Source organism: Lacerta agilis, chromosome 5 (genome assembly GCF_009819535.1).
Source record: "Lacerta agilis isolate rLacAgi1 chromosome 5, rLacAgi1.pri, whole genome shotgun sequence".
Lineage (NCBI taxonomy): Eukaryota > Metazoa > Chordata > Lepidosauria > Squamata > Lacertidae > Lacerta > Lacerta agilis.
In genome coordinates, this window is record NC_046316.1 from 33,885,204 (window position 1) to 33,912,776 (window position 27,573).

General features: G+C 42.5%; 1 protein-coding gene across 1 annotated transcript; it reads left to right on the forward strand.

Moving 5' to 3' along the window:
* Positions 1-5,635: 5,635 nt before the first annotated feature.
* On the forward strand, positions 5,636-27,102 carry LOC117046833 (protein FRA10AC1). The gene is given in 16 exon segments (XM_033149261.1): positions 5,636-5,819; positions 8,889-8,965; positions 10,536-10,561; positions 10,564-10,624; positions 10,711-10,756; positions 12,662-12,738; positions 13,467-13,553; positions 14,201-14,285; positions 16,208-16,253; positions 22,594-22,682; positions 22,684-22,708; positions 23,662-23,704; positions 24,455-24,576; positions 25,096-25,134; positions 26,158-26,242; positions 26,989-27,102. Coding segments are annotated over 16 exon segments (969 nt in total). The 5' UTR covers positions 5,636-5,801; the 3' UTR covers positions 27,032-27,102.
* The last annotated feature ends 471 nt before the right edge of the window (positions 27,103-27,573 follow it).

Sequence of the window (27,573 nt, forward strand, 5' to 3'; positions counted from 1 at the left end):
ACAGCAAACTATGGCAAGTTCTTAAGAAATGGGAGTGCCGGATCACCTCATTTGTCTCCTGAGAAATCTCTATGTGGGACAAGAAGCTACAGTTAGAACTGGATATGGAACAACTGATTGGTTCAAAATTGGGAAAGGAGTACGACAAGGCTGTATATTGTCTCCCTGCTTATTTAACTTATATGCAGAATTCATCATGCGAAAGGCTGGACTGGATGAATCCAAACCAGAATTAAGATTGCCAGAAAAATATCAACAACCTCAGATATGCTGATGATACTACCTTGATGGCAGAAAGTGAGGAGGAATTAAAGAACCTTTTAATGAGGGTGAAAGAGGAGAGCGCAAAATATGGTCTGAAGCTCAACATCAAAAAAACTAAGATCATGGCCACTGGTCCCATCACCTCCTGGCAAATAGAAGGGGAAGAGATGGAGGCAGTGAGAGATTTCACTTTCTTGGGTTCCATGATCACTGCAGATGGTGACAGCAGTCACGAAATTAGAAGACGCCTGCTTCTTGGGGAAAAAGCAATGACAAACCTAGACAGCATCTTAAAAAGCAAAGACATCACCTTGCCGACAAAGGTCCGTATAGTTAAAGCTATGGTTTTCCCAGTAGTAATGTACGGAAGTGAGAGCTGGACCATAAAGAAGGCTGATCGCCGAAGAATTGATGCTTTTGAATTATGGTGCTGGAGGAGACTCTTGAGAGTTCCATGGACTGCAAGAAGATCAAACCTATCCATTCTCAAAGAAATCAGCCCTGAGTGCTCACTAGAAGGACAGATCCTGAAGTTGAGGCTCCAGTACTTTGGCCACCTCATGAAAAGAGAAGACTCCCTAGAAAAGACCCTGATGTTGGGAAAGATGGGAGGGCACAAGGAGAAGGGGACGACAGAGGATGAGATGGTTGGACAGTGTTCTCGAAGCTACTAACATGAGTTTGGCCAAACTGCAAGAGGCAGTGAAGGATAGGGGTGCCTGGCGTGCTCTGGTCCATGGGGTCACGAAGAGTCGGACACGACTGAACGACTGAACAACAACAACAATGGGGATGTTAGCTGTTAAAGGTGGCCCTAGTGAAAGATAAAGGAACAACTGTTGAGACACTATCTCCACTCAGCTATTTCCAGAGGGGTAGCTATGTTAGTCTCTTGCAGCAGAAAACAGGGAGTCTTGCGGCACCTTAAAGACTAACAAGTTTATTAAATGTGTTATCTTTTAAGTTGCCACAAGACTCTTTGGGTTTCCACTTAACTACCTGTTTTATTCAGCAGTGTGTGGGAAATGCACTGCCTTTAAAGGGAATAGATATGAGACAACATCCCGGGGCATGCTTGCACTTTCCTGAAAAGTGACTCATCAACCTGTTTTTCATGGAAATCTTGGGACCAGTTTTAATTTATAGATATCTGAGATCACAGATTATAAACAAGAAAATAAAAAGGAAACCCTAAAAGGTTCTCCATTACCAGCCTGATAGATGGCATACCTTATTATTTATCCAGCACTATTGGCTTTTTAAACATGGTTTTCACAAACACACACACAAAAATTTGATTTCTCAGCAGCTGAAATTGTCACTGTCTAGAATTCACTATCTTGGAAGCTGCCTCTTGCCTACATATTGTATTGTATAACAAGTATAATGAAGAATTATAAATCTTCTCTCCTTCTACGTGCACAAAATGTGATTATGTTGGCCCAGTTGCTAGATTTATATCAAGATTCATTCATACAAAAATAGACTTTTAGTTCCTTGGGAGTGGGATGACAAAGGAGGGGAGGGAGGGACTGGCTTTTATCGCCTGGTATGTATAAATTATTTATTTTGAGTTATTTGAATAATTCACGTGATGCCACTTTTGCAAGCACTAAGTTGAGTTCCTTTAAAGGAAAATCACGTCCATTATATAGTGGAATATATATTAGAGGTGTGCATTAGCTGTGCGTATACCCACATAAGGGTGATTCAGGGTAGTCTTTCATGTTACTGAGTTGGGTTACACCCAAACAAGATATCAAGGTGGATTAGGGAATTCCCAACCTTCCAAGTACCGTAGCTTTTCAACAAACACACAGCCTTTTCCTCCTCCCCTTTGTTGAGAAATGAAATCAAGATGTCTGGGGAAACACCCAGAGCTTGAGAGGAGAGAGAAGAAGTGGAATTGTGCCCCCTTCCCTGTCCCCATTTTGACAGAGAGGGGGTGTGTGTGGATTGTCATTCCCCTTTGAGTTTTGGCTGTGACAGCAGGGCATGAGAGAGTTATAGGTAAGAGACTGAGGTAGCCTGCTTCTTTCTCAAATAGTTGTTTCCATAAAAACCACAGCTCTCTCCTTTTTTCATGGAGGATGCTTCCAGGAAGGGCAGGGGAGCAGTGAGAAAAATCATTCTCCCAGTTGTTGCTTTTTAAGATATAATGAAGGTAACATCACCCAGCACAATACCCCTTGGACCTATTTGTCTGAACTTTGGCAGGTTTTCTACCCAGGGGCTCCTCCCTCATGTCTACAGTTTCCAAAGGGAGATTCACACCCCAAAATAGTAAAGCTTTTCATTTCAGAACAACCAATGCATCTTTATTTCTGAAATTCAACAGATTTCATCCCTTTAGTACACTGGACCATGCCTAAAATGTGCATCCAATTCTGGCAGATAACATTTTTTTTTTTTTAAATTGTAAAAGTTCCCTGCATGAAAACCCATGAATGGGTATGCGTGAAATTTGGCAGGCTCCATCCAAGTCAGAGGGGCTCATTTGCCTGCAAATTCCACCCACTTGCGTTAAAAAGAAAAACATATGGCTGCCATCTTTAGGTTCCCCATTATAGTCAAAGGGAGCAAAACGGAGATTTGTATGAAGAGATATGAACCAGAATTGAACTAGAATGACAGAGCAGATCCAAAACAGATCAGGCTGCTTCCAAAAGCTACAGATACAGACACAAGGCAAATATTGTGGTTGCAGCACACCCTTAATATATATAAACATACAGAGTTATTTCATTAAGAGACATCTATGATCCATCCTTGAAAACATTCCATTTACTTTAGAATATACTTCAACAAGACTATGAATGAATAAAATGTGACTTCTGTGTGCCTGGCCTTTTTTGGATCACAAGTTTTTGAAACATTTAGAACTGTATTACACAAAATGACCTGGCCTTTATTACTGCAGGAGAAGAACTTCAGAATTTAAACAGAATTCTGCTAAAATGAATGCAGAATTCTTTTACATACAGCATCAATTTATTTATTGCATTTTATGTTTAAGAAAACATACTCTCCCCAATAAAAGTAATCAATATGTAAGCTATTAACCCTTTTCTTCCCCACCACCACCACACATACATCTCATGGCTGAATCATTGGAGAGAGCACTGCTGGTTGGGACGGGTCTTCTATGACTTGGGCTCAGCTTCAACCAGCCAGGTGGGAAGCTACAGTTACAGCTACAAATGGGATGTTTTAAGATATAGTGCTGACAGCTTTGGATCTGTTGAATCCAAAGCCCTGCAGATCCCCTGAGCCCTCTGCAGACTGGAGTTGGCATAGTGAAACATATCCCCCATGCCCTTTTCACCTTGGCCAGTGCAAACCAGCAGGACTTTGGCTGCAGTGGTGGATCTGCTGTCCATTGCTAAGATTAGGATTGCTTTGCACATTTTTGGTTTAGAAATACCATGAATACATTGGGGAAAGCTGCCACAAGCCTTTGGACTAGTGTGATCCCTGTCCACCATTTACAACAGAGCCTGTTCCCAGAATTCCAGTTACAGGTAGGTAGCTGTGTTGGTCTGCCATAGTCAAAACAAAATAAAAAATAAAAAAAATTCTTCCAGTAGCACCTTAGAGACCAACTAAGTTTGTTCTTGGTATGAGCTTTCGTGTGCATATACTTTCAAAAGCTCATACCAAGAACAAACTTAGTTGGTCTCTAAGGTGCTACTGGAAGAATTTTTTTATTTTTTATTTTGTTCCAGAATATAATTAATTAATTAATTAATTAATTAATATGCCGCTTACATGCCAAAAAGGCTTCCGTAAGTGGCTTACAAACATAAAATCATTGATAAAATACATACAAAATTGAAATACACAATAAAATAATCCATCAAAACAGACTCTCTTTCCTGTTACAGGTAGGTACTGTTACAGGTAGGCACAGGAGCAAAGAAAGCTGTCTTAAACCAAGTCAAACAATTGGCCCACCTTCCTCAATACTGGTGTCACTGACAGCAGTGGCTCTCCAGGGTTTCAGATACGAATATTTCCCAGATTCCCAGCCCTACCTGGAGATGCTAGGAATGGAACTCGAGACCTTCTGCCTGCAAACCCTAATGAGGAAAGGGCCGAAGCTGAAGGCAGTCTGCATACCATCATTTTCAGCTTCTTCTGGCTCCCAATAGCCCAATGAAGCTTCGTTTCAAATGAACTCTGTTTCAATTGCCTGCTTAAGACCCTTCTGTTTATACAGGTCATTAGTGGGGTATAGCTCAATCCATTGGTTATTGTGTATCACAGTTCAGATGTAAACTACTGCTCTGCTGAGGTTTTTTTGGACATGCTATGTTCACCACTTAGACACTTTGTTTACTAAACTGATAAATTTGTTGTATGTAACAATTTTGCTCCATAAATTTCTACCTCTCATATGGATGTAGCCAGAATTTGGGGGGCAGGGCTTTTTTTGGGGGGGAACCTCATCTTTGTTTTGATTTGTACTTATGGGGGGGGTAGGTGCCCCCCACATTGGCTATGCCATGACCTCTCATAACTGCTAACATGGCTTAGAAATCCAACCCTAGGCAGAAGCATCCTTTCCAATTGGGGTCTAGGAGGGCATTAAAAAAGCAAAAGCATGGGTCCAAGAGGTTTTTCTTTATCCCCGCCACTTCCCCTGCTGTTTACTGCTGAATGGAAACAAACATTGATCGGGTTTTCTGCAGGATGATGTCTGTTCAATTCAGCAGTAAACAGCCAGTTTTCCAGGGTAATGTGGGCGGGAAGAGAAAAATCTGTTTCGCAACAGGAGTGGGAAACCTGTTTTTTTATTGTATTGAATTAAAGTAATTTGGAAAACTAATAAAAACAATTTGAAAGAAAAACTTCTCAGGCCTAGAAATCAAGGGATAACAGAAGTGGTGGCCTGGGCGAGCCCTTAAAACTTGCATCAAATTCAGTGACATTTCCCCTGACTTTAACCCTTACTCCTCAAGGTGTTCAGGGGTTGTTCTTCACTACCTTAACTGCAAATATGAGGGAATCCATATGAAGCCATAATGAGCAGAAATCCATTATTAGTTTTGCTTGCATAATCTTAGAAGGGGCATGCTTATAATGATGAAGCGCCTGCCCTTCGTACTGACCATCACACCGACCTGGGTGCGCCTCATACCACATGGCGCCTTCCCGCAGGACCGCAAGGGAGGCGCTCTGCTCGAGGAGAAGGTAGCCGGCCTTCCCCCTCAGCTGGGGCGGGCGGAGATTTGCAGGCCCGTCCTTCAGCTTGAAGAAGGGAGCGAAGAAAGCCGCTCGCCGACGACTCCCAAGTCAGGGGGGAGAGCGAGCGAGTGAGCGAGCGTTACCTTCATGCGGACAAGGATCCGGCCCCGGGGAGTGGCCGCCCAGCGCGGCCCTTTTATCCGCCCGGCCCCCTGGGGCTGCGGACGCGGTTTCCGACGGGGCCGTTGTCTCTGAGGACTCCTCCGCGGGAGGAGGAGAGGCCTAAGCGCGGTCGCTTCTTCCTCCCAGGCAAAGCGAAGGGCTAGGAGCCGGGGCGGCCGCTGGCGAAGATGAAGCTCTCCAATGCGGTGAGTAGGAGCCCCTCGCCCCGGGGGAGGGAGAAGGAAACGGAGGGCCGGAGCCCGTAGCCTCAGTGACCGGCTGGGAAGCGCTCGCTGCGGGGTCGGGCAGCAAAAATGAAAATAAGAATACAGTAATGGTCCCGAAGTAATGGTCTTGTGGGTTTGGGGAGAAGAGGCAGGAGGGGGTCGCATCTCTTAAGGCAGTTCCGACCCCGAAGCTGCAGCATACGTCCACGCACTCCACGCATTTAAGGTTTGGATGTCGGAGGCTTACCACTTAAACGTATTTTTGTGTTTTTGTTTTTAAAAAACGCGGTATATATATACAGTATAGGTAAATTCTGTACTGGCTAGCAATGGATATGGTGTGGGTTGATGGGCACAGGGTCACACTTGGACCGAGGAGGCCTGAAGTTTAATTCCGTGGAAAAGTAATTTATTTCTCATCAGTCTTATCTCACGAAGTTTAATTTGGGAATAAAGTCGTGGGTGCCTCCCAGCCAGCTTCTTGAAGGAAGGGCAAAATACAAATGCAAAAAAAGAATCTGACTTTATTTTAAAATGGGCTCTAATCTTGTTTTCTATACTGATTCTGCAACATTTGCACTGTAATATTTTGTTGCTGCTCACAGATGAGGTCATGCAAAGGGAAATGGTACCGAACGGACCTCCAGGTGTTGTAAACTGTGGCTCCCCCTATCCCTAGCTTTTGGGCTTGCTGACTGGCTGATGGGAGTCCAAGAGCAGCTGGGGTGCCATAGGCTTTCCACCCCTGATGTCTAGGATTGCAACCTCAGCCTTGTGTTTCTCAGCCTCACTAATTATCATAAGTGTTATGTAAACATGCTTGCTTTTGGGTTTTTAAAACAAAGGATTATTTACATACTGCTCTTTATCTAGTGATCCCAGGTCAGTTAAAGACACACACGTATGAGGATACGTTTGTACTCCATTTTAATCCTAAATACTATTTCCCTCTGATTCAGTATTCACAACTGCTACTGCAGATTAGAAGAACTGTTTCATCCATATACATATTTTGAAAGGATGGAAAAACATTCTTTTTTCGCCACTTTGAAACACCATGCTAAACACATTGTCACTGAAAAATGTTAAGGGTGGACATTCTATGTGCCTTATTGCAGAGCTATTCTAGTCTTGTTACAATTTGTATATACTGTATCTTGTATTAAAATACTACAGAAAAACACGCAATTGTTTGTAAGAATACTGTAATCTGCACTAAACTGCAAGAACATGTTAATTCCTAGAGCTGCAGATAAAGAATGACAAATGTCACTTCCAGAGGTTTTATTTATTTATTACTGCATTTATAACCCACCTTTCCTCCAAGGAGTTCACGCCTCTCCTGCCTTCAGTTTAACATCATAACAACCCTGTGAGGTAGGTTAGGCTGAATGGCCCAAGGTCACACAGTGGGCTTCATACCAGAGTAGGGATTTGAACTCTGGTCTCTCAGAGCAGAAAGGTATTGCCAGGTATTACTGCAGTTACTCTCATAACAATGAATGCTGTGGGGTTACTTCATAGTAAGTGTCTGTCCTAGTTACTCTGGTGATGCCACGTATATAAGATTGCACTCTTGCATGCCATCCTTTTTCATGTGGAATAATTGTCACACCTTGATTTTGTGCTGTCTCACAATTACAGATTAGAACCCCTCCTTTTTACTCACAAGCCTAAATGAAAGTTGGGGGATCATTATATCCTTTTACTGCTCTTTGATCAGTGTATGGCATTTTCTAAACCAGATTTGCAGTTTAGATATTAGAGAGTGACTTACAAAGGGAAAAGTTCACTTTCTCCTAAATTGAGACCGAAGGCTGGTGTGCATTGTGTGTAAGGAAGAAGAATTATGCAACCTTTAAAAGAACATTATGGATCCATCCTAGTTAATAAATTCCATATTTTCATGCTGGCATATTTCCCCTCTGTAAATTTATAATCATGGACATATGCTTCACTGGAGAGCCACTATTGTTGATTGTGTGAAGAGAAAAACTGGAAATAGGACTCTGTGAACCAGTCCTAGATGCTTCAGTGCTTGTCTTATGGGGTTGCCTTGTTCCATCATCTCTGAATCATTTCCTAGATAAGACAGAAGTAGAATCTAGTTCATTGTAGTGTTTACTTGGAGCACTTGGTTGAAAAGGTGTCAGGACCTGTCAGGGCATGAGTAGCCAATGTTGTACCTTCCAGATACTTGTGGATTCCACTCTAAAACTATAGCATAGCCAGTAGTCAGGAATTATGGGAGTTGTAGTCCAGCAGCCTCTGGAAAGCACCATGTTAGCTACTCCTGGTTATTCCATGGTGCTGGCAGGGTGTTGTGCAAAGACCTGAGAAAGTCAAAGATGGGCTGGCCACTGAAAGATGGGCAATAACATGTAGATCAGGCATGTCCAACAGGTAGATCGTGATCTACCAGTAGATCACTGGACATCTGCGGTAGATCACTGATAGATCATTGGCTCCCCACAAAGATGAAAAACTATGGCTCCCCTTAAAAAAGCTCAACATTTTACCTCCTTCCTAAAAAAGGTCAACAACTTTGACCTGAACCCCCAAAAGCGGGTAGATCACTGCCCGTTTTTAACTCTGTGAGTAGATCTTGGGAGTTGGCCACCCTGATATAGATGATAGTAGGATCCTCTGACACATTGGTGAATATATGTGTGCAGAGAGCCTCTTTGCATCTTCTGCTCCTAGGTGAGAGGGAAGTTGCAGCATTCCCACATCACCTCTTATGCTCCTGCAGTGAAACTTCATTGGAAGAGACATGCGAGGATGTGTGGCTGCTGCTGTTGTGACAGTCCTCTTCAGTGAATGAAGTGCTGTTCTTATGGGGTGTGGTTTCTAAGCAGGGGGCATGTAGAATCTGTTTACTTCCTCTCATCTTCTCTCTGTTTATGAAGCCAATAAGTAGTTTGGAAACATCAAAACATGCTTCTTGTTCCTTTAAACTTAATGGAAAATGATGGCAATTCTCTTTTAAATCAGTGTCTTGTGAACCTTAAATTTACTGGATTCTGTGTCTTGTAATTTTCCTCCTAGATCCTTGGCCATGGAGGATATGACTCTGATTTTAGTGATGATGAAACAGGAGAGAAACCGGACCAGCAGAAAAATAGGTAATGCCTTTCACTAGTATTATAAGGTCCTAGGAGTGTAAAAGACAGATTCCTTCGTCTTCTTTCTCTCAAGCTTGACAGAGAGTGCTGTCTCCAATGAGTAGTGGAGTAGGGGAGAACTGCTATGCCCATCTAGTGGCTCTGTGCCATCTCATTTCTTGCAGTTCTGTGCTTCATCTCTACAAGAACAGCACTGAGGCCTAGTTGGTCCTTTAGTTTGACTTTCCCTCTGCCACATCTCAGCAGGATTAATCAAGCTACTGAACGAGAGATCAAAGCAGTCAAAGCCAGGTGGCAGCAGGCTATGAAAGAATAAGACACCTGCTGGAAGGGAATGGAGTGCTCTTGCTGCTTGATTATTATCATATTACTCCATTTTGTGGCAACTAAGGGTGCAGTCCTATGCACACTTACCTGGAGTAAACCCCTAAACATGCCCAAATAATTTATTTATGTGGATTATTTATTAACCTAATTGGTTAGCAGCCTTTCCTGTGCTGAAGATAGCATTCAAGAGCAAAAAACAACAACACCAAAACCAGCTGGGGCTGTCTGCTTAACTTCAGGAGAGTAGATCAAAGAATATTGCTGTTAGGATGTGTAATAGTCCACAATCATAACTTCCTTGCCCCCGCCTTGGCTGAATGTCAGTTCTAGTGCAACATTTTCTGCACACTGGGCTGGCCTAACCGTAGATGACACCAGCACATTGCATAGAGTGCCAGACTTCCTGTCTCAACTGTATAAATGTCTTAGCGAAAGAACTAGAGCTTCCCTGTTTAGAAGACATGCACAAAGGCAGCTAAGCAACTCATTGGGTTGCATTCCAGTGATAGATCTTTCATCTCTACCAGCTGCTCAGAGCATCAGCAGAGTTGTAAACATGTACAATAGATGTAAAGAAGTGACAGACATTAAACTTGAAAATAAAGTAGTTTCCTAGTTAACTCTTGTAATGTTGCTCAGATGTCAAGATAGGGATGCAATTTAATTTGCAGAACAGAAACCTTAGTGAGCTTTCTCTGCATGGTAGTCGTTTAGGAGTGATTCTTATGGAGTACTAACACATATTGCTAAATATCTAGAGAGTTGCTGGAGTTTAAACCCATATGAAAGCTGCATGTTCCAATCTGTAAGCCTTTGCTCCTGATCCCAGATGCCTGAGTACTACTTACTGTTATTTAGGAATGTGGACTTTGGGGTTTTTCTCATGGGCCAACACAGCTTCCTTTACCCAATAAATTAGAGATCAGTGCCTGGAAAATCCAGGGTCAAGCCTGACCTCTGAGAATGATCCATTGGCCTTCCAATTGCTAATCCAGAAGCAAGAGAGGAGTGTGGAGGAAGCTCATGCTGTAGCAGTGGGATTGCTGGCCCTGCTCTATGCCGTGGGGGGCGGGGGGCGAATGAGTGGTGGTTTAGACCAACCTCCTACCTCCCATCCCTTCTCCAAGTGGTCCAACTAATTATTGACAGGGGGTAAGTTTTTCCTTTAACACTAAGTTGCTGTTCTTTTTATATGTATTTTCTTCTAATAACCAATTCTGTGTTTCCCCTCCTGCATGATAAGGAATGAAGATGCATTACTCCAAAAGCCTTCCAGAAAGAAAAACAGAGCAAGGTGGCCCACAGACAGGTGGTGACAGATGAATGGGACAGGTACATTGCCATACTTGTGGAATGTTTTCAACAGCATTAAGCACATGGCATGTAGACAACTAGAATAATGTTGTTGTTTTTACCAGGGAAGAAGCAAGAAATCAAAGATTTCATTTCCTAGCATTGGATGCTGTATCCTTTAAATTTGCGTTGATGAAGAAGCAGTTCGTCTTAGTTTTGAGAAGAAGAGGGAGCTTCATGAAAGAGACCTTTGCTTGAAAGGTTGCTTCAATGGGATAGGGAGTAGGATTTCATTTCTCATGATCTAAGAGAGGAATTTTAGCTAAACTAAGTTAAGTACCAGCCATTAAATTTGCCACATATATGATATTGGTTATATGTAAGTTTTTCTAGAAGCACTCTTGTGGCACGGTGTGGATCTCATTGCTACCACCCACCAATCAGGGCCATTGCCCATACCACTTGCTAGAACAATTTATTCTTTCTGAACTCCCAACAGAAACACCAACTTGACTTGACACAACCGGCCCACCCACCACTCCTTCAATAAGATCAGGAGCAGAGCTGACAATATGATGACCAGAGAGGGAGTCATTGAGTGAGATTGAGCTCTTTAGTAATAGGTGTGCTGCTTTTCTTCTCCAGGAAGGTGACTGAAGGCTGTCGGAGAGAGCAAAAAAGGCAAATGGATTGCAGCTCCTCCTAGTGAGTCTCAGTGCCCTTTTCTTGTTATAAGGAGAATTCAGCAGGTGTAGCTACTGCAGCAGGTTGTACTCTAACCAGTTGCAGTCGGTAGGGCAGGTGGGGTGGCATCGCTCACCTGGCTTCTAAACAGTGAGCATCTCTGTCAGTTGCTAGGAGGGGAGTTCAGTGTGTGCACAGTGGTGGAGCCAATCTGATGCTGTCATGCCCACAGCCACACTTTGCATTGGGGAACCAGGTGAGCAGTGCCACTACACCCCACCCCCCAAATGCTATTGAGTCTGACTTAGAGCCTTCCTCAGTTGATTAGGAGAACTAACTTGGACTCTCCTACTTCTGTTCTTGCTGTCTTTAAGACACCAAAAGTGTGGGTGGAAGAGAGGTATGACTCCAAAGCTGGATTCTAGTCAATAATATACAGGCAGTGACCAATTCGCTCCTGATACCTTTTCAATGAAATGCGGTGTTAATAGTTGAATAGTTTGTGTTTTTTGCTCAGTAAGCATATTCCATTGTTTTGCTTTACCTCATTTTTTTGTAGCATTCCTTGTCTGTCATGAATCCAGCTGATGGGTGGATTGCTTTCTCTATTTACATGGAGCTGGGTGTCCTTAGTTCAACTTCATGTATATTAGGCCTGTGTCAGTAATAGTGTACGAAGTTCAACTGTCTATGCCTTGTCTTGTAATATTTAGTCCTATATCCTAGGGGCAGAGCTCTCTGTCTATATTTGTATAAGTACTGTGTAAGTTAGAAGCTTGATAAATGATTTATGATACCATGATAGCATGGCTGAAAGCCTGTTGCTTTATTCACAAAGGAAGCAACACTTCTAGATGTCTTTTATGCAACCAGTTCTGGAACAATTCTAAAATAACTAAATATTCTTCCCCCACCCCTGCAGTTACTTGCCTGTATTTATTGAGTTGTCCATGGTTAAAAATAACCAGCACAGAAGAAGCCTGTGTCAAAAAAAAATATTATAAGACATTATATTGGGAATTACCATATTATGAGTATTTTCCTTGTTCAGTATTTTCATCAGAAAACTACATCGTGGTCATAGTGCTAATTTTGCCAATTGCACTGTGGTTGACACTTGTATGAAATGGTCCAAATTGGAACCTTCCAGTGTAGATTTTATTTTGGAATGGTAAAATTTTGTCACTAGATTTGCCAGTCTCCCCAATTTCAATCTTGCAGAAATCTTTGTTCTGTTCCTTGAGTGGTCCTTCATATGCTGTGTGAGCCATTTCCAAATTTGCTAGGTGTAGGCAGAGTTCCTTCAGCAAAGGAAGAATAGATTTCCAGTTATCTTATTTCTTATTTGGGAAGCCGGAAAATGCTGTCAGCAAATTCCTTAATTTTTGTCAGTATGCAAGACATAAGAAAATGGTGAATGACTATATATTGTACTACGGTGGCAAGAAAGAAGATTTCAAACGTTCAGGGTGAGTACAAAATAATTACAGAAGTCTGTCTGCTTTCAGAAGTTACTAAGTCTGTAATCTTATGCATAAATAATAGAGAGCAAGTTAAAGTGAAATCACTGAGGGCGTACTTTTGAGTAAATAGGAGTGGGCCGTGCGGAAGTAAACTCCGGATAATTCAGGAGTGCTTCACATGTTACAATTTACTTGCATCCATCCCATGTTGTTGTTTGTGTTGGGGAAAAGCAAAGTGATATAGTGCAGAGTGGGGGGGGGGAGGAATCCCCATCCCACAGCCATGTAAGATGAAGGCAGAACATCTCATTTGGTCTTGAAGAGACCAGTGAGCCCTGCACAGAAGAGTGGCAGGATGGATGGGTGCCAAGTTTTTCCCAACTCAGTTGGGAGGCAGACTTCAGGCATTTTACAGCCATCCAAAGCTACCTCCCCATTGGCTGCAGAGCAGGAGTTGTGGCTGGTTGCTTATGTCTTTCCTGCCTCCAGCTCCTCCTTGCTGAATTGCAAAGTGTTCCACCCTTTCAAATGCTGCATAAGGGCAGGGACAAACATTGCTTCTTGTGTATTTTTTTATGCCTTATTTGCCACTTCAGACACAGATTTTTCCTGAAAAGTGAGCTATAAAATAAATCTGAATGTGTTAGAGATTCTGAAAGAAATGCAACAAATGAAGAGAGGTGATCTTTTAAAAATACATATATTTTGATAACTGATTGATATTTTTTTAACAGAGAAAATGATAAGACTGACCTTGACATTATAAGAGAAAACCACAGATTCTTGTGGAGATGAGAGGAAGATGAAGCTGACATGAACTGGTAACTTGGGCTGGATTGATCTCATTTATTTCTCTCTTGTAAATAGTTCATACATAGTCTTTTTATGTAAAATGGCTTGATAAACTTAAGGACATCTTTGTGGCTAATACACATGATGCGAGTGCGAAGTTGGGAATTATTGTTGTGCATTGCCAATTAAAAGCAATCTAGTGATTTGTTTTTAATGCTACAAACAAGGCACCTTCAAAGCGTTTCTAAGCTGTGTGTTAGGATGCAATTCTATACACCAGATGTGCGAACTTGTGGCTCTCTAGATGTTGTTGGCTGGTAGCTCCTGCATTCTTTCCTATTGGCTATCCCTTATCATGCTAGCAGGAGGACGGGAGTTGTCCAACGGCCACACCACCCCACCAATTCTCTGCACCTATTAATTCACTATCCCATTTAAACACAGGGGGGGAGGTGTCTGCATAAATGCATAAGATGTTAAAGTATTTAAAGAAAAAGCCATTGAAGTATGCTTTTTCTTTAATTTTCTGTGACAGCTAGTACATTTATAAAACTACCTTGCCAGTATTCCTGCCTTTCTAATAAGATAAGATAAAAAGATAGAAAAAAACTTCTATCTTTTGCCCACATTTGCGTTGTCTAACCAACTAACCCACAATAATGTCTCCGTCTTTCAGGGAGAAGAGGCTTAGCAAGAAATACTATGATAAATTATTCAAGGAGTACTGCATAGCAGATCTGACTAAATACAAAGAGAACAAGGTACATGCTGGACAAATTTTATAACTCAGGGGTTGTCTATGTTCATCCAAGTGAATGTAATTGCAGAGACTATAGGTAGAAACATAGCCAGTATCTTAACACCTGTGACCAATAATAGGTACTGTTGAAAGAATGTCTTGGTTTGCATGTAATCATAAGCCAAAGTATAGCCTAGTGTGAACACACGAGAATGCAGGTTCTCATGGAGGTGACTGTGGCTGCTTTATAGTATTAGAACTCATGGACATCCTATGAAGCTGAATGTTGCAAGATTCAGAACAGACAGAAGACATAAGGTACTTCTTCACACAGTGCAGAGATACACTCTTACAAGCTGTAGTGATAGCCACCAATTTGGATGGCTTTAAAACAGGAATAGATAAATTCATGTGGAATAATGCTGTCAGTGGCTACTACCCACAATGACTCTTGCTGTGGGTGACACTTTTTACCTGCTTGCACCTTGCTGAAAATGCAGAGGCTGAACAGGTCTTTGGCACAGACAAAAGTAGACATAAGACTATTATGCTTTGTCTATTCCTTGTCATTTGATGATAAAAAGGGAGTATAGCTAGGTGGCCCGTATGTTGGATCTAGATCAGCAAATTGGAACTACCAACTTTTCTGTACAGTGTTATTTGCTGTCTTTCTTTCTTTTCAAAGCAGGGTTTTTTGGAGAGGGAATGCCCTTGAATGAAAGTACACATCGTAGTCTTATTCATTACACAGGGCTTTTTAAATGGGGTGTTGTGAGAGGGGATGGCAGGGCGAAGAGGGGGTTGACCCCAGGAATGCATATATCCTGTATTACTTTCCCAGAGTGCTCTTTTCACCTCTCTGTCCCCTACCTGCACAGACAATTCATATCATCTATATTTGTTACTGTCTGTTTCGCCGGTTCTGGAGAGGCTTGCAGGTACAGATCTGACATGGCTAGTCATACAAAGGAGCATGGCCTGTAGGAGTTGGAGGCTCTCAGATAGGCCTTGATCCCAGCAGTCACATTCACAGGTTTCACCTGCTCCCAGGTAATGTTGTGCATCTAGCTGGGTATTTCACTGACACCCCTGAAGCTCATGATCACCTCATTACCTGCTCTGCTCCTGGGACCATGAACAAGTTGTTGACCTCTGTGATAAGACATTATGAAAAAGTTGGAATGGCCTTGTGTTTGGGTCAAGATTCAGAATGAACAGTGCCTTCTGAACAAATAAAAGGTTGTCCTGCAGCTTGCTGCAAGAGCTCCCATGTTTTTCATGTATCCTTTGAGGAGAAAATTTAAATGGTACAGAGGAAGTATGGAAAGTTGGATTAAAGTAAACACATTGAACTTACAAAGTGGAGGAAGAGCAACCTTTACAGCAGGGGTAGGCAACCTAAGGCCCAGGGGCTGTATGCGGCACAATTGCTTTCTCAATCCGGCCCATGGATGGTCCAGGAATCAGCGTGTTTTTACATGAGTAGAATGTGTCCTTTTATTTAAAATGCATCTCTGGGTTATTTGTGGGGCCTGCCTGGTGTTTTTACATGAGTAGAATGTGTGCTTTTATTTCGAATGCATCTCTGTGTTATTTGTGGGGCATAGGAATTTGTTCCCCCCCCCCAAAAAAAAATAGTTGAAAAAGGTTGCTGACCCCTGCTTTAGAGTGACACCAGAAGCAATTCCAGGCGAGGGTGGATCTTATCAATTCATATTTTAATAGTTCCTATTTCTTGCCTACTAGCAGTTATCAGAGTCTATGAAATCCATTCTTACCATTGTCTGTGGAACACATAGCTCAATATCATAATAATTCAGTGATAGTGAACTAGAAAAATAAAATTGCAATATCTGAGGCAGAAGAGGAATATCTCAGTTGCACTGGATGCACTGAATGTGTAAGTGCAAAATGCTTACTGCATGTCTTTTATTTTTCTAACAGTTTGGATTTAGATGGAGACATGAGAAAGAGGTTGTGTCCGGAAAAGGCAAGTTGTTTTTTTCCTCCTTATTGTGGTTTGAATTGTAAGTTCTATGAGCAGAGTTCTGTTCAGAGAATGGGGCTTCCCATTGCAGCCCCTGACCCCAATTGTTGTTTGACAGCTGATAAACCTTCTGTACCGTTATGAGATTTAGTGTGGAAGGGTGCAGCTAGGAGGGGATTCTCCCTTGGTCTTTATGCTCACATAAGGAACTTTGAGATCCAAGCCTTTTTGAATGAATGTTTTTGCTTGTTATCCCTTATTACACTGTCACATAATGACTATTTTTCTTCAAGATATACACGATAATGTGAAATTAGCTTATATCCTTCTGTCATGACAGTTACTATCTCTAGAGTGCTTTAATGATCTGGGTGGAGAATAGCTGAGAAACAAGTTTAATTTCATTTAGTATTGTTTCAAGAAGCATTTGCTAATGCAACCATAGGTAGTAAAGAAGACTGGGCAATAGGACTGTTGATACCAACATGACTTTTTTGTATGTCTCACTCCTTGACAGTCCATTCAATCTTTTGTCATGCCTGCCTATTGGTGCAGGCTCTGGCTGGCAGTTTCCCTTTCCTGCTGCAGCTCCCTGTGCCCCCACAACTAAGTTGGGCCATCCTCTGGAGCTGTGTGGGTGGGGGCATAGGGGCAGCAGGAGTGAGGAGAGATGGGTGGAAGCGGCAAATGCAATTTTCACCAATGGGAGCTTCTGCTGGCTTGAAACCATAGTTATTTTGTAATTTATAGACAGTTTGAAGATATAAATATATCTGATCAAGTTCCAATAAATAATGTATAGGAAGCCCAACTGTGCTATGGATAGCTTCTTGTGTCAGTTTCTTGTTCTAGCAATGCAGTAGACCGCTAATATATATTCTGCATTTACGGTATTTATTGTTTCTCTATTATTATTTCTGAAACCACAGGCTATCTTCACAAAGACAGCTGCAGTTACCAGCAGCTATTAACATAGATCAATAATCTACTTCACCACTATGGGGCGCAAGCATTCAACAGTTTTGTAAGCATTTCTAGATGCAGTTGTGTAATCTGTTTTGCAGAACTTACTCTTGCAAAACACGTTTTGTATATTATTTTATTAGCATTCTCAAATCAAACATTCTTCTGATTTTGCATACATCTCAGCACGGCAATAGAAGCTGTTTAAAGCTTCTCCCACCTCAGTATGTAAGAAAAACAACAAGCAGTGATATTAATTTTAAAATGACATTTTCTTCTGAATTCTGGTTTGGCTTCCTAGCTATCATTTAATGAAACAATTGTGTTTTCCTTCCACAACCAGGTTGAGGTTCATATCAAACATTTTCATTGTAGTTATTTTGATGCCAGACGTTGTTGGAGAAAACTGATTTTGTAGATCCACTTCAATCAGGGTTTAGGTCTGTTTTTGGCACAGAAAGAGCTTTGGTCACCCTGTATGATGAACTCTGTTGGGAGAAAGATAGTTTTCCTCGACCTCAGTGGCTTTCAATACCACTGACCATGGTATTCTTCTAGCGTGGCTGTCCAAGTTAGGGTGGGTGGCACTGCTTTGTGGTGATTCCCGTCCTACTTGGATGGTCGTTTCCAGAGGGTGATGCTTCGGAAGTACGAAGACCCATCTTCAGACCCAGGGAGCCTTCAATGTAGGGTTACTTCAGGGTTCGTTTTTATCCTCCATGCTGTTTAAGCTGTGTGGGGCTATCTGGAGGTTTGGAGTACGTTGTGAGCAATATGCTGATGACACACAGCTCTCCTCCTCCTTTCTATCTGCAGGTGTGACAGTGGATGTGCTGGACCACTGCCTTACTTCAGTAATGGACTGGACGAGAGCCAACAAACTTAACACTCAATCCAGATAAGACTGAGGCATTGTTAATGGGAGGTTCCTAGATGGCTAGGAGGTTGCCTGCTCTTGATGGGGTTACACAGGTACACAGCATGGGGCTACTTCTGGATCCTTTGAAGCTCAGGTGGCCTCGGTGGCGCAGAGTGCCTTCTGTCAGCTTCAGCTGGTGGCTCAGCTATGCCCCAGATAACTACTATTGTTTATGCTCTGGTAACCTCTAGGTTAGATTACTGCAGCACATTATACGTAGGGCTGCCTCTGAAAATGGTTTGGAAACTGTGGCTGGTGCAGAATTCAGTGCTCAGGTTGCTCACCAGGGCAAGGCAGTTTGAGCATATTACACCAATCCTGGCCCAACTGCACTGGCTGCCAATTAGTTTCTGGGCCCAATTCAAAGTGCTGCTTTTCACCTATAAATCCTTAAACAGCTCAGGACCACAATACCTCAAAGACCACCTCTCCCCATATAAACTGACCCAGACCCTGCAATCGTCATCCAAGGCCCTTATTCATGTGCCTCCTCGATGAGAGGTCTGGAAGGCAGCAGCACAAGAAAGGGCCTTTTCTGTGGTGGCTGCCTGTTTGTGCAATGCTCACCCTAGGGAGGCTAGGCTGGCGCCTTCATTACTTATCTTTAGGCACCAGATGAAAACACTTCTCTGTAACCAGGCCTTTGGCTGATTAAACATTATATGACCTTTAAATGTGTTTGTGGGAGGAGGGTTATTGCTTTGTTTTTGTTTTATTATGTATTTGTTTTCATATTTTGCATTTTTATGTTGTGAAACACCCTGTGATCTTCAGATGAAGGGTGGCCTACAGATTTAATAAATAGTTATACCAACCACAAACAGGAAATATTGCGCCAAACCACTAGGACGTAGATGGAGCGCAATGACTTCAGCAAGTGAGATAAGAGATACAGTATGGCTGAGGGTGAAGCATCCAGAGATACTTGCCAATCAGCTGTCAGAGAAGATTCCTTCCTACCACTAAACAAAGTGATCAGCTTAACCCTTAAGTGACTTAAATCCCTCTTCCAAGGTTCCCCAATGGCTGTTTTGTGCCACAGCACGAGCAGCTCAAGCCTTTGAGGGTCCTTAAATGTATTTTGATTCCTCCCCTCTTGATTAACAGCTTTGTTGTGTCTAAAAATCAGCGTATTAATAAGGCACATCCTTTGTCTCCCTTGTGCATATGACTTGAAGCATGGGCTACAATCCCAACCCATCACCATCAGCAAAAGTTTTGATGCTGGCATCAGATTGCTGTAGGTGTAAATTAAAACAAAATACATCGTATTGATTAAAAACAAACAAACCCTGATACTTCCCGTTTGTTTGTTTTGTATAAATATTCAAATGTTCTTTTAACCAGGGTTGACACCGTGTCTCTTAATTCATTTGGAGAAGTAAATGAGCAGCAGCATTCTGTGCTCTTTGGTTCCTGCTTTAGCATTACAGTTGGTTTTGCACAGCAGAAGTGAAGTATCTGAGGACACTGTCAATCCATTGGTTAGCAGCTTAGGCAGAACTTCTGAGGTTAATCTTTCAAAAACATTTCTGGAGGTGAGCCTATTAATACAGATAGTTACCACTCGCTAGGCATGGGGATGTTTCATTTCCGAGAGGCTGTATATTGCTGGCACTACACACGGGGTTAGAAACACAACAGAGCCAGTGAAATCAAACGAGATGTTGGGCTTTATTTGTGGGACATGCCAAAACAAGGCTGGCCACATGCTGTGCCCATTTCGTTACTGAAGTTCAGCATCCTAAGAGAAGACATGCACAGTACAGAGTCCAGCTATGCATCTCTATCAGGGGTTTTAAATGGTTGGTTCTGAATTGCAGCACATCCTTCACTCCCAACAACAACACTCTCCTTCATTGGGAGGTTTTTAAACAGAGGTTGTTTTAAATGATCAGCTGTCATGGATGCCTTAGCTGAGATTCTGCTAGGTGACCCTCGGGGTGTGCCTGCAACTCTGCAATTCTATAATTCTCTGGTACCCTGCTTTTGGAAAACTCGGGGAAGTTTCAACAGGATAAACGTGGCATAAAGGGGGGTTGGGGGAGGTAGGGAGAATTAACAAAAATAATTTAAAACACACAAAGGAGTCACTCGGATCAGGGACCTCAGTGCCTGAGATGAGTTGGCACACTGCTGTTACCCCCGTGGTGCTGAGAATGGCACATGGACTCTGCAAGGGGCTTCCCCTCAAGGAAAAGCCCTTGCAAAACCTCACCACCCTCATGGGTTGAGAGGCAAAGCATTTTGCACAGCCGGGCCACCCACCCCTCTCCACTCCTAGGGGCGGCGGAGACCAGCAGCAAAGCTGGACAGCAGAACGTGGTTCCGCCATGGCCCCACCAAAGCCTCCCTTGCCTGGGGTGCTTCTCTGTGGCGGTGGGGTGGGTGACTGTGGGAACACCTCTTTTGTTTCCACCCCCTGGGGTGGCTGCTTCACCCTGCCTCATTAGTGGGCTAGCTCTGCCATTATCTACAGCTCTACCTCTCTTTCAAATCAGAACCAGTGAAGGGCCGTGAAGGTCCTGTGTGAGTGCCTGGAGGCGGTTGGAGGATGGAGTGGCGGCTAACAGATTGAGGTTGAATCCTGACAAGACAGAAGTACTGTTCTTGGGGGACAGGAGGAGGGCAGGTGTGGGAGGATTCCCTGGTCCTGAATGGGGTAACTGTGCCCCTGAAGGACCAGGTGCGCAGCCTGGGAGTCATTTTGGACTCACAGCTGTCCATGGAAGCGCAGGTTAATTCTGTATCCAGGGCAGCTGTCTACCAGCTCCACCTGGTACGCAGGCTGAGACCTACCTGCCCGCGGACTGTCTCACCAAAGTGGTGCATGCTCTGGTTATCTCCCGCTTGGACTACTGCAATGCGCTCTATGTGGGGCTGCCTTTGAAGGTGACCCGGAAACTGCAATTAATCCAAAATGCGGCAGCTAGACTGGTGACTGGGAGTGGCCGCCGAGACCACATAACACCGGTCCTGAGAGATCTGCATTGGCTCCCAGTACGTTTCCGAGCACAATTCAAAGTGTTGGTGCTGACCTTTAAAGCCCTAAACGGCCTCGGTCCTGTATACCTGAAGGAGCGTCTCCACCCCCCATCATTCAGCCCGGACACTGAGATCCAGCGCCGAGGGGCCTTCTGTCTGTTCCCTCACTGCGAGAAGCAAAACTACAGGGAACCAGGCAGAGGTGCCTTCTCGGTAGTGGCGCCCAGCCCTGTGGAACGCCCTCCCATCACAGGTCAGGGAAATAAACAACTACCTGACATTCAGAAAAAACCGGAAGGCAGCCCTTTTTAGGGAAGTTTTAATGTTTGATAGTGTTGTATTTGGTTTCTGGTTGGAAGCCGCCCAGAGTGGCTGGGAAATCCAGCCAGATGGGCGGGGGTACAAATAATAAATATTATTATTTATTATTATTATCCATCCAGTAATAAGCAGCAGGGAGAAGCAAGAGTGGAAGCTCTCCCCGAGAAGCGGGTTTAGGGCAACACACACTGGTTCAGTTGCACTGGGCGGGGAGCCTCGGGGCCACCACAAGGGCCGCTGCAACCATGGTTTAGAATGCAGGGTGAAAAACAGGGGGTGTTGCACAGTGCACCCACTGAACTTGAGACCCCACAGTCCGCCACTGCTCCACCTACCACCACATCTGAAGCCGCACTGGCTCACACTGGCCCGAGCAGAACATGGGAGGGCAGGTTCCTTTTCTTTTTGCTATTCTTCCCCCAGGGGTTAGGCCCCCTGGGGATCTACATCCCCATGCTTTATAATGTTCCAGTTTTGGGTTTGTCACTGGTAGGAACTTGACTCCTTCCTAGGCATAGCAAGGGCTTCTGCCATGGGGCAACACCCTCCTCCCACATAGCAGAGTTCCTTTCTGACCCCCTTCAGCCATTGAAATAGGCATACTGGTTTAGGATTGTGCACTAATGGAATGATTTCAGTATATTACTCAGATTTCTCAATGTCTTAGATTTTGGACCATAGAAATGTATGGGTATGGCATCCCAGGACCATCAAATCATCATGTAGAACCAAGGAAACAGTGTTATTGCAGTTGCTTGATCTTGCAATATATTATTTTCTTCCCTTGCCTATGCAAAAGTGCTGGAGATTGCATCTGATTAGGCTAACCTAATCTTCATTGTAAATACCACATGATGTTACAATAATAATGACATTTCCCCAGCCACTCTGGGCGGCTCACAGCATATATTGAAACATTAAACATTAGAATCTTCCCGATACAGGGCTGCCTTCAGATGTCTTCTAAAAGTCAGATACTTGTTTATTTCCTTGACACCTGAAAGGAGAGTGTTCCACAGGGAGGGTGCCACTACTGAGAAGGCCCTCTTGTTAAACAAACCTAGTAGTAGTATCCTTAACAGTTAACTTAATTGTTAGCAACTTACCTGGGGAGAGATAAATTTAGTGCTGTTTTCTGTTTTGCCTGCTTTCTAGGTCAGTTTTCCTGTGGAAGTAAGCACTGTGATGAGAAAGAAGGCTTGAAGAGTTGGGAGGTGAATTTTGGTTACGTTGAGCATGGCGAAAAAGAAAAACGCACTTGTTAAACTAAGTGAGTCCTAACAATGAGCTTTTTATTTTTATTTAACAGTACACCGCTTAATTTTAAGAAAACCTCAAAGTGGTTTAGACGGCTAATTATAATGGATCTGGCTGCTGAATTATTACGGTTGATGTTCACTCGGGGACGTAGAAAATTACATTAGGACTTTTATAACCCCCATTACAGGATTTTTTAAAGTACAGAGTTCACAAAAGGCGAGTGCAGTCTGGATCCATTTCAAACCAGCTGATTTCTGTAGAATGTGGATTGTTTGGGCTTTGCTGAAAACGACCTTCTGCGGCAAAAGAGGAGGTGAGCAGGGAGCAAATGAGCCCAACCCTTTGCTCAGGCTCATCCCTCTAGTGGTTAAATTATGTCTTAGTTTTGTCTTCAAAGGCCACCAAAGATTTCTTTGGGTTGAACAACAGGGTAGTCCGACACATAACTACTCAAAAAGTAAGTCCCATGAGAAACTGGGTATAGGATTGCAGCCCAAGGGAGGAATTTCAGCGTAGCACTAAGTGGGGCATGCACACAAGGAACAAGGTCTGCTCTTCCTATGAGACTTTCCCACTCTCTCCTCCTTCTGTGCGACTCCCCCGTGCACCCCTAAACCTGTTCTGGGGGTCCCAGCAACGCTCCAGAGCACATTTGGGCAGTGCGGATGGGAGGAGAGTGAGGAAATTCCTTCTGTGCAAGCAGACCTCATTCCACACACACAACAACAACTTAGTTGAAAACCACTCCAGGTTTTTTTTAATAATGCCTTTTCGATTTATTTATTAAAAGCCGGAATTAATGCTGACGGTTTTGATTAGCGTGCAACATGTGTGACATGCCAGATATGGCAGTCTTACAAAAACTGAAAGCAGAATTTATGGGGATAATTGTTGTTAAATGTAAATTTATGGGGATATTTAATTCCTCTACGTTTAATTCTTATTTTTTTCCTCTTTATTAAGGGCTTTGTCCCGAATGCTCTTACAAATTAAACTTTCACCACAGGTAATGAAAGTACAATCTTTGTATATGTGTTTGGGTATACTGAGTTGTATGCACAATGCTGTGCCGGCGGGGTTATGTTTCTTCTCCTCCCCTTCGTGTATTTCCCACATTGCAGGGGGTCGGACTTGATGACCCTCAAGGTCATGCCCAATTTTACAATTCTGTGATTCTATTATCTGCTCCAGTGAGTTCCCCAACAGATGTTTGCCACAACCTGAAATTATCTTCCTCTCCCAAGCAACTGTTTTCAGCTTTTCCAAAACTGAAATCCCAGCTGTTGGATTGGGTAGCAAAGCCATGAAGCGCCTCTTTACTTGTCCAGCTAGGAATATACACATACGGAAGTCTGCTTGTGTATGCATACAGTGGGATTGGGGAAACGTATGTGCATGTTTATTGACACTTCTACTTTCCAGGTTCAAGAACTGATTGATAGCATCACACAGTTCTGGGGTTAAGCTTTCATTCACGTTAAACTAAGATGTTGCCCTTTTTTGGAAGCAGCCGAGTTGGCTCAAACCTTTTCTCTTTTTATTAGGGCATATAGGAAACATATCTTTTTTACACAAAAAGCATCCATGCTATGTTCAAATTGATCAGTTTCAAAACATCAAATTTACTGATTTTTTCAGGGTTGGCTGTTCAGGAATTATAAAGAGCCCTTCCCCACCCATTGTATATTTCTGTAATATTTTTGTTGCTGGATAAACACATGGATAGAACTTTTAACATCCGTTCCCTTTTATAAAGGAGGAAGGAAGTCAAACCAATGAAAAAGAGAGCAAGCACAGAACAAAGCTCCAAAGCTTCAAAGAAAACAAGATTATCTTCACCCCACAGACACAAGCCAAAGAAAAGAAAGAGCCATAAAGGTAAAAGAAACCCTAATGCTTAAAGCGAGGTTGTTTTAAAATGTTAACATTCGTAGTTGAATGTTTCCCAAGAAAGCGAATCTCTCTGTCCTGGGGTGCTTCTAAGCTGACATTTCAAGCCAAACCTTGGTTTCAGATGCTAAATTAAGATTTTCCGTGTTTCATGTGGTTTGTAAATTACGGTTGAGGGTAGAAGGAGAATTTGTGTACAGCAGGCCTGGTGGAGGAAGCAGCCTGTTGTCGATGAACTAGCCTTTATGTCGTCCTGGGTCACTATGTTTATGTTGGACATTTAGCAACATTTCATGGTAACTCATTTTACTGAAAACTGACATTTAGGTATTAACCAAAAGCATTTGTTATAGTAAAAACCATAATTATTAATTTTTGGCATTTCTCTCTGGCCTTATCAAATGCCAGGAATTGCTAGGTAGTTGTTGAGTTTCTAACATTATATTTGTATATGTATTTGAATAACTAGACATGTAACTAACATAATTCTAAAAATGTCTCTTTCAGATCAGGCATTCTTAGAAGAATCAGACGATTCTGACAAAGGTAACTAAATTGCAGGTGAAATCTTGATTTTTGGCTTAAAGGAGTGGTAGGCCCATCACCGCAGCCACATTCCTGCTGAGCATGTCAATCAAAGTGGAGGAGAGGCAGGCAGGTCCCTGGGCCAGCCTGGAGCCTGGCCTCCTAAACGCTTGTGACCCAGATAGACACATGCTGTCCTTTCTGTAAAATGCCGGCAAGAAGTCTCATGTTACCAGGAGATTTTCTACCCCAAGTAAGCATTAAGTGCCATGCTCCAACATTTTTTTTTTTTAAAAAAGAAGTACTTATGTGCTGCCAGATGCACAAAGATGTGGATTGGGGGCTGCATTTTGAATACACATTCAAATGTCCATTCCACGGAACGCAATACAGAGTTGATAGGTGGCAAGAAAGTACATTCTCATGCTTATGTGGAAGTGCAGAAGATTACAGTTTGTAATCCAGCAGCCGATAGGCTGTCGGGACCCAAACCACATTGGGTATTTAGTTGCATTGCATCTTTTCTCTTGTTTAAAAATGATACTTCACTTGGGATTAGGAAAAGAGGTGATAAACATAAGGCATTTAAACCTGCAACAATATTTGTTCCTCTTATGCCTTCATGCTGTAGCCCACAAAATCACATACCAGAATTACTTGTTTAGGAAGAAAAGCACACCACAATTACAAAGGGATGGATTTTAAAGAGGAAAGGCTTGGTCAGTCTTATTCACAATGTTGATATTGGAATATAAGCTAGCTAAATATAGTTGCAGTGTATCCATAAGCCTGTTGTTCCTAATTCTTCTCCTGTTTTAATAGTTACAAAAAAATAGATTGAGAATGTTACCTTCATTGGATTGTGAATGAGACTTGTTCATAAAGAAAATGCTTTGAGATTATTTTTGTTGTTGTTGTTATATCTACACCCCACCCATCTGGCTGGGTTTCCCCAGCCACTTTGGGCAGCTTACAAACATAGTTTAAAATGTGACATTCCTTAAAATCATTTTAAATGCTACTAAATAACACTTTCATTCACAGATTCTGTCAATAATGACGAGCAAGATGGTCCCTCAGATGCTGATTTTTGGAAGGGTCCGCCACAAGAAACTGAAGAGAAAACGCGGTCAGTTTTTTTTTTACGAGTAGCTGTTTGTTTTAAAACGATGGTGCTTATTTAAAATAAATATAATTATGTCATTTTTCTCGAATTGGTAACAATTACAGTTAACCTTTATGAGCAGAAACGAAACAAAGAAGAGAACTCCTCTCTGTAAATTGCAGACTGATTTGGAGACTTAGTAAAATAAAATCTGCTCTGCCCCTAAAAAAGGGAAAGTGGTGGGCAAATCACGTAGTCAAAAATCCATCAGCCAGGCCAATCATACAATCTGCTTCAGACAGCACCAGCCTTAGAAGGAAGGTAACAATTGGTGTCTGGGAGGTTCAGCAAGACTTTTTAAATGTGGGCGAGGATGCAGTTTGGGCCTCACTGCAGGCAGCATCAGCCTTTGGAAGCATTCCCCTTAGATTTCAATCTTTCCATAGGTTTCTCGGTTTTGTTTGCAGCCATTTCACACATTTGAATGATCTAACAACCCTGGCATTACTGTTTGCACACATGTTATCTACTTGCAAGATTGGTACAGCACCTCTGCCATGCCACCATAAGTTGTAAGCATTTTTTGTAAGCATATATTTGCTTAACAATATGCCCCAATAGTGCAACATTTTTGTCAGCACAGACCCTCCCAGCACATCTAAAAGGTGTACTACACCTTGGACTGAAAAATGTCCTTGTGAGTAAATGAAAATGACTGCATGCATGTTTTTTCCTAGTACTTCTTAATACCATTTGCTATTGTTTTACAGGGAAGAAGAATTTGATGAGTATTTTCAAGACTTATTTCTCTGAAATGTAATGTGGAAATCTGGAACTTCATGGATCATCAAAATCTGTAAATAAACATCAAGTTTCCAATTTCATACCTGACTTTTCTCTAAATATGGTTTTAATTGCATAAGAATTATCCAGCACATCTTTTCTTCACAGGCTCACTCAGATATCTGGCCTAAGATTGTGTTTTTTGCAGTAGTTTAACCTAAGATATTATTTTCATGCGATATACTATCATCAAAAACTATGATAAGATTCAACAGTCTCTGATAAACAGGTTAGATTTACAGCAGCTGATTAATGTTCACTTTTAAAAAAAACAAATACACCAAATGAATATGCAGAGGCAATTTTTGGGCCTTTTATTGCTTTGTAGTTCTGCATTCCTCAGAACTTCCCCAGCGTCACTGATACCTTCCTCTTCTTTCTCAGCACTTCTGTTTTGAATCCAATCATGTTAGCAGTCAGTTTGCTATTAAAGTTTGCTGCTAGAGGGAATGATAGCTTTGGGGATCAATCGTGAGACCAGCATGGGTGCTTCTATGGCTAGCTATTTCTGA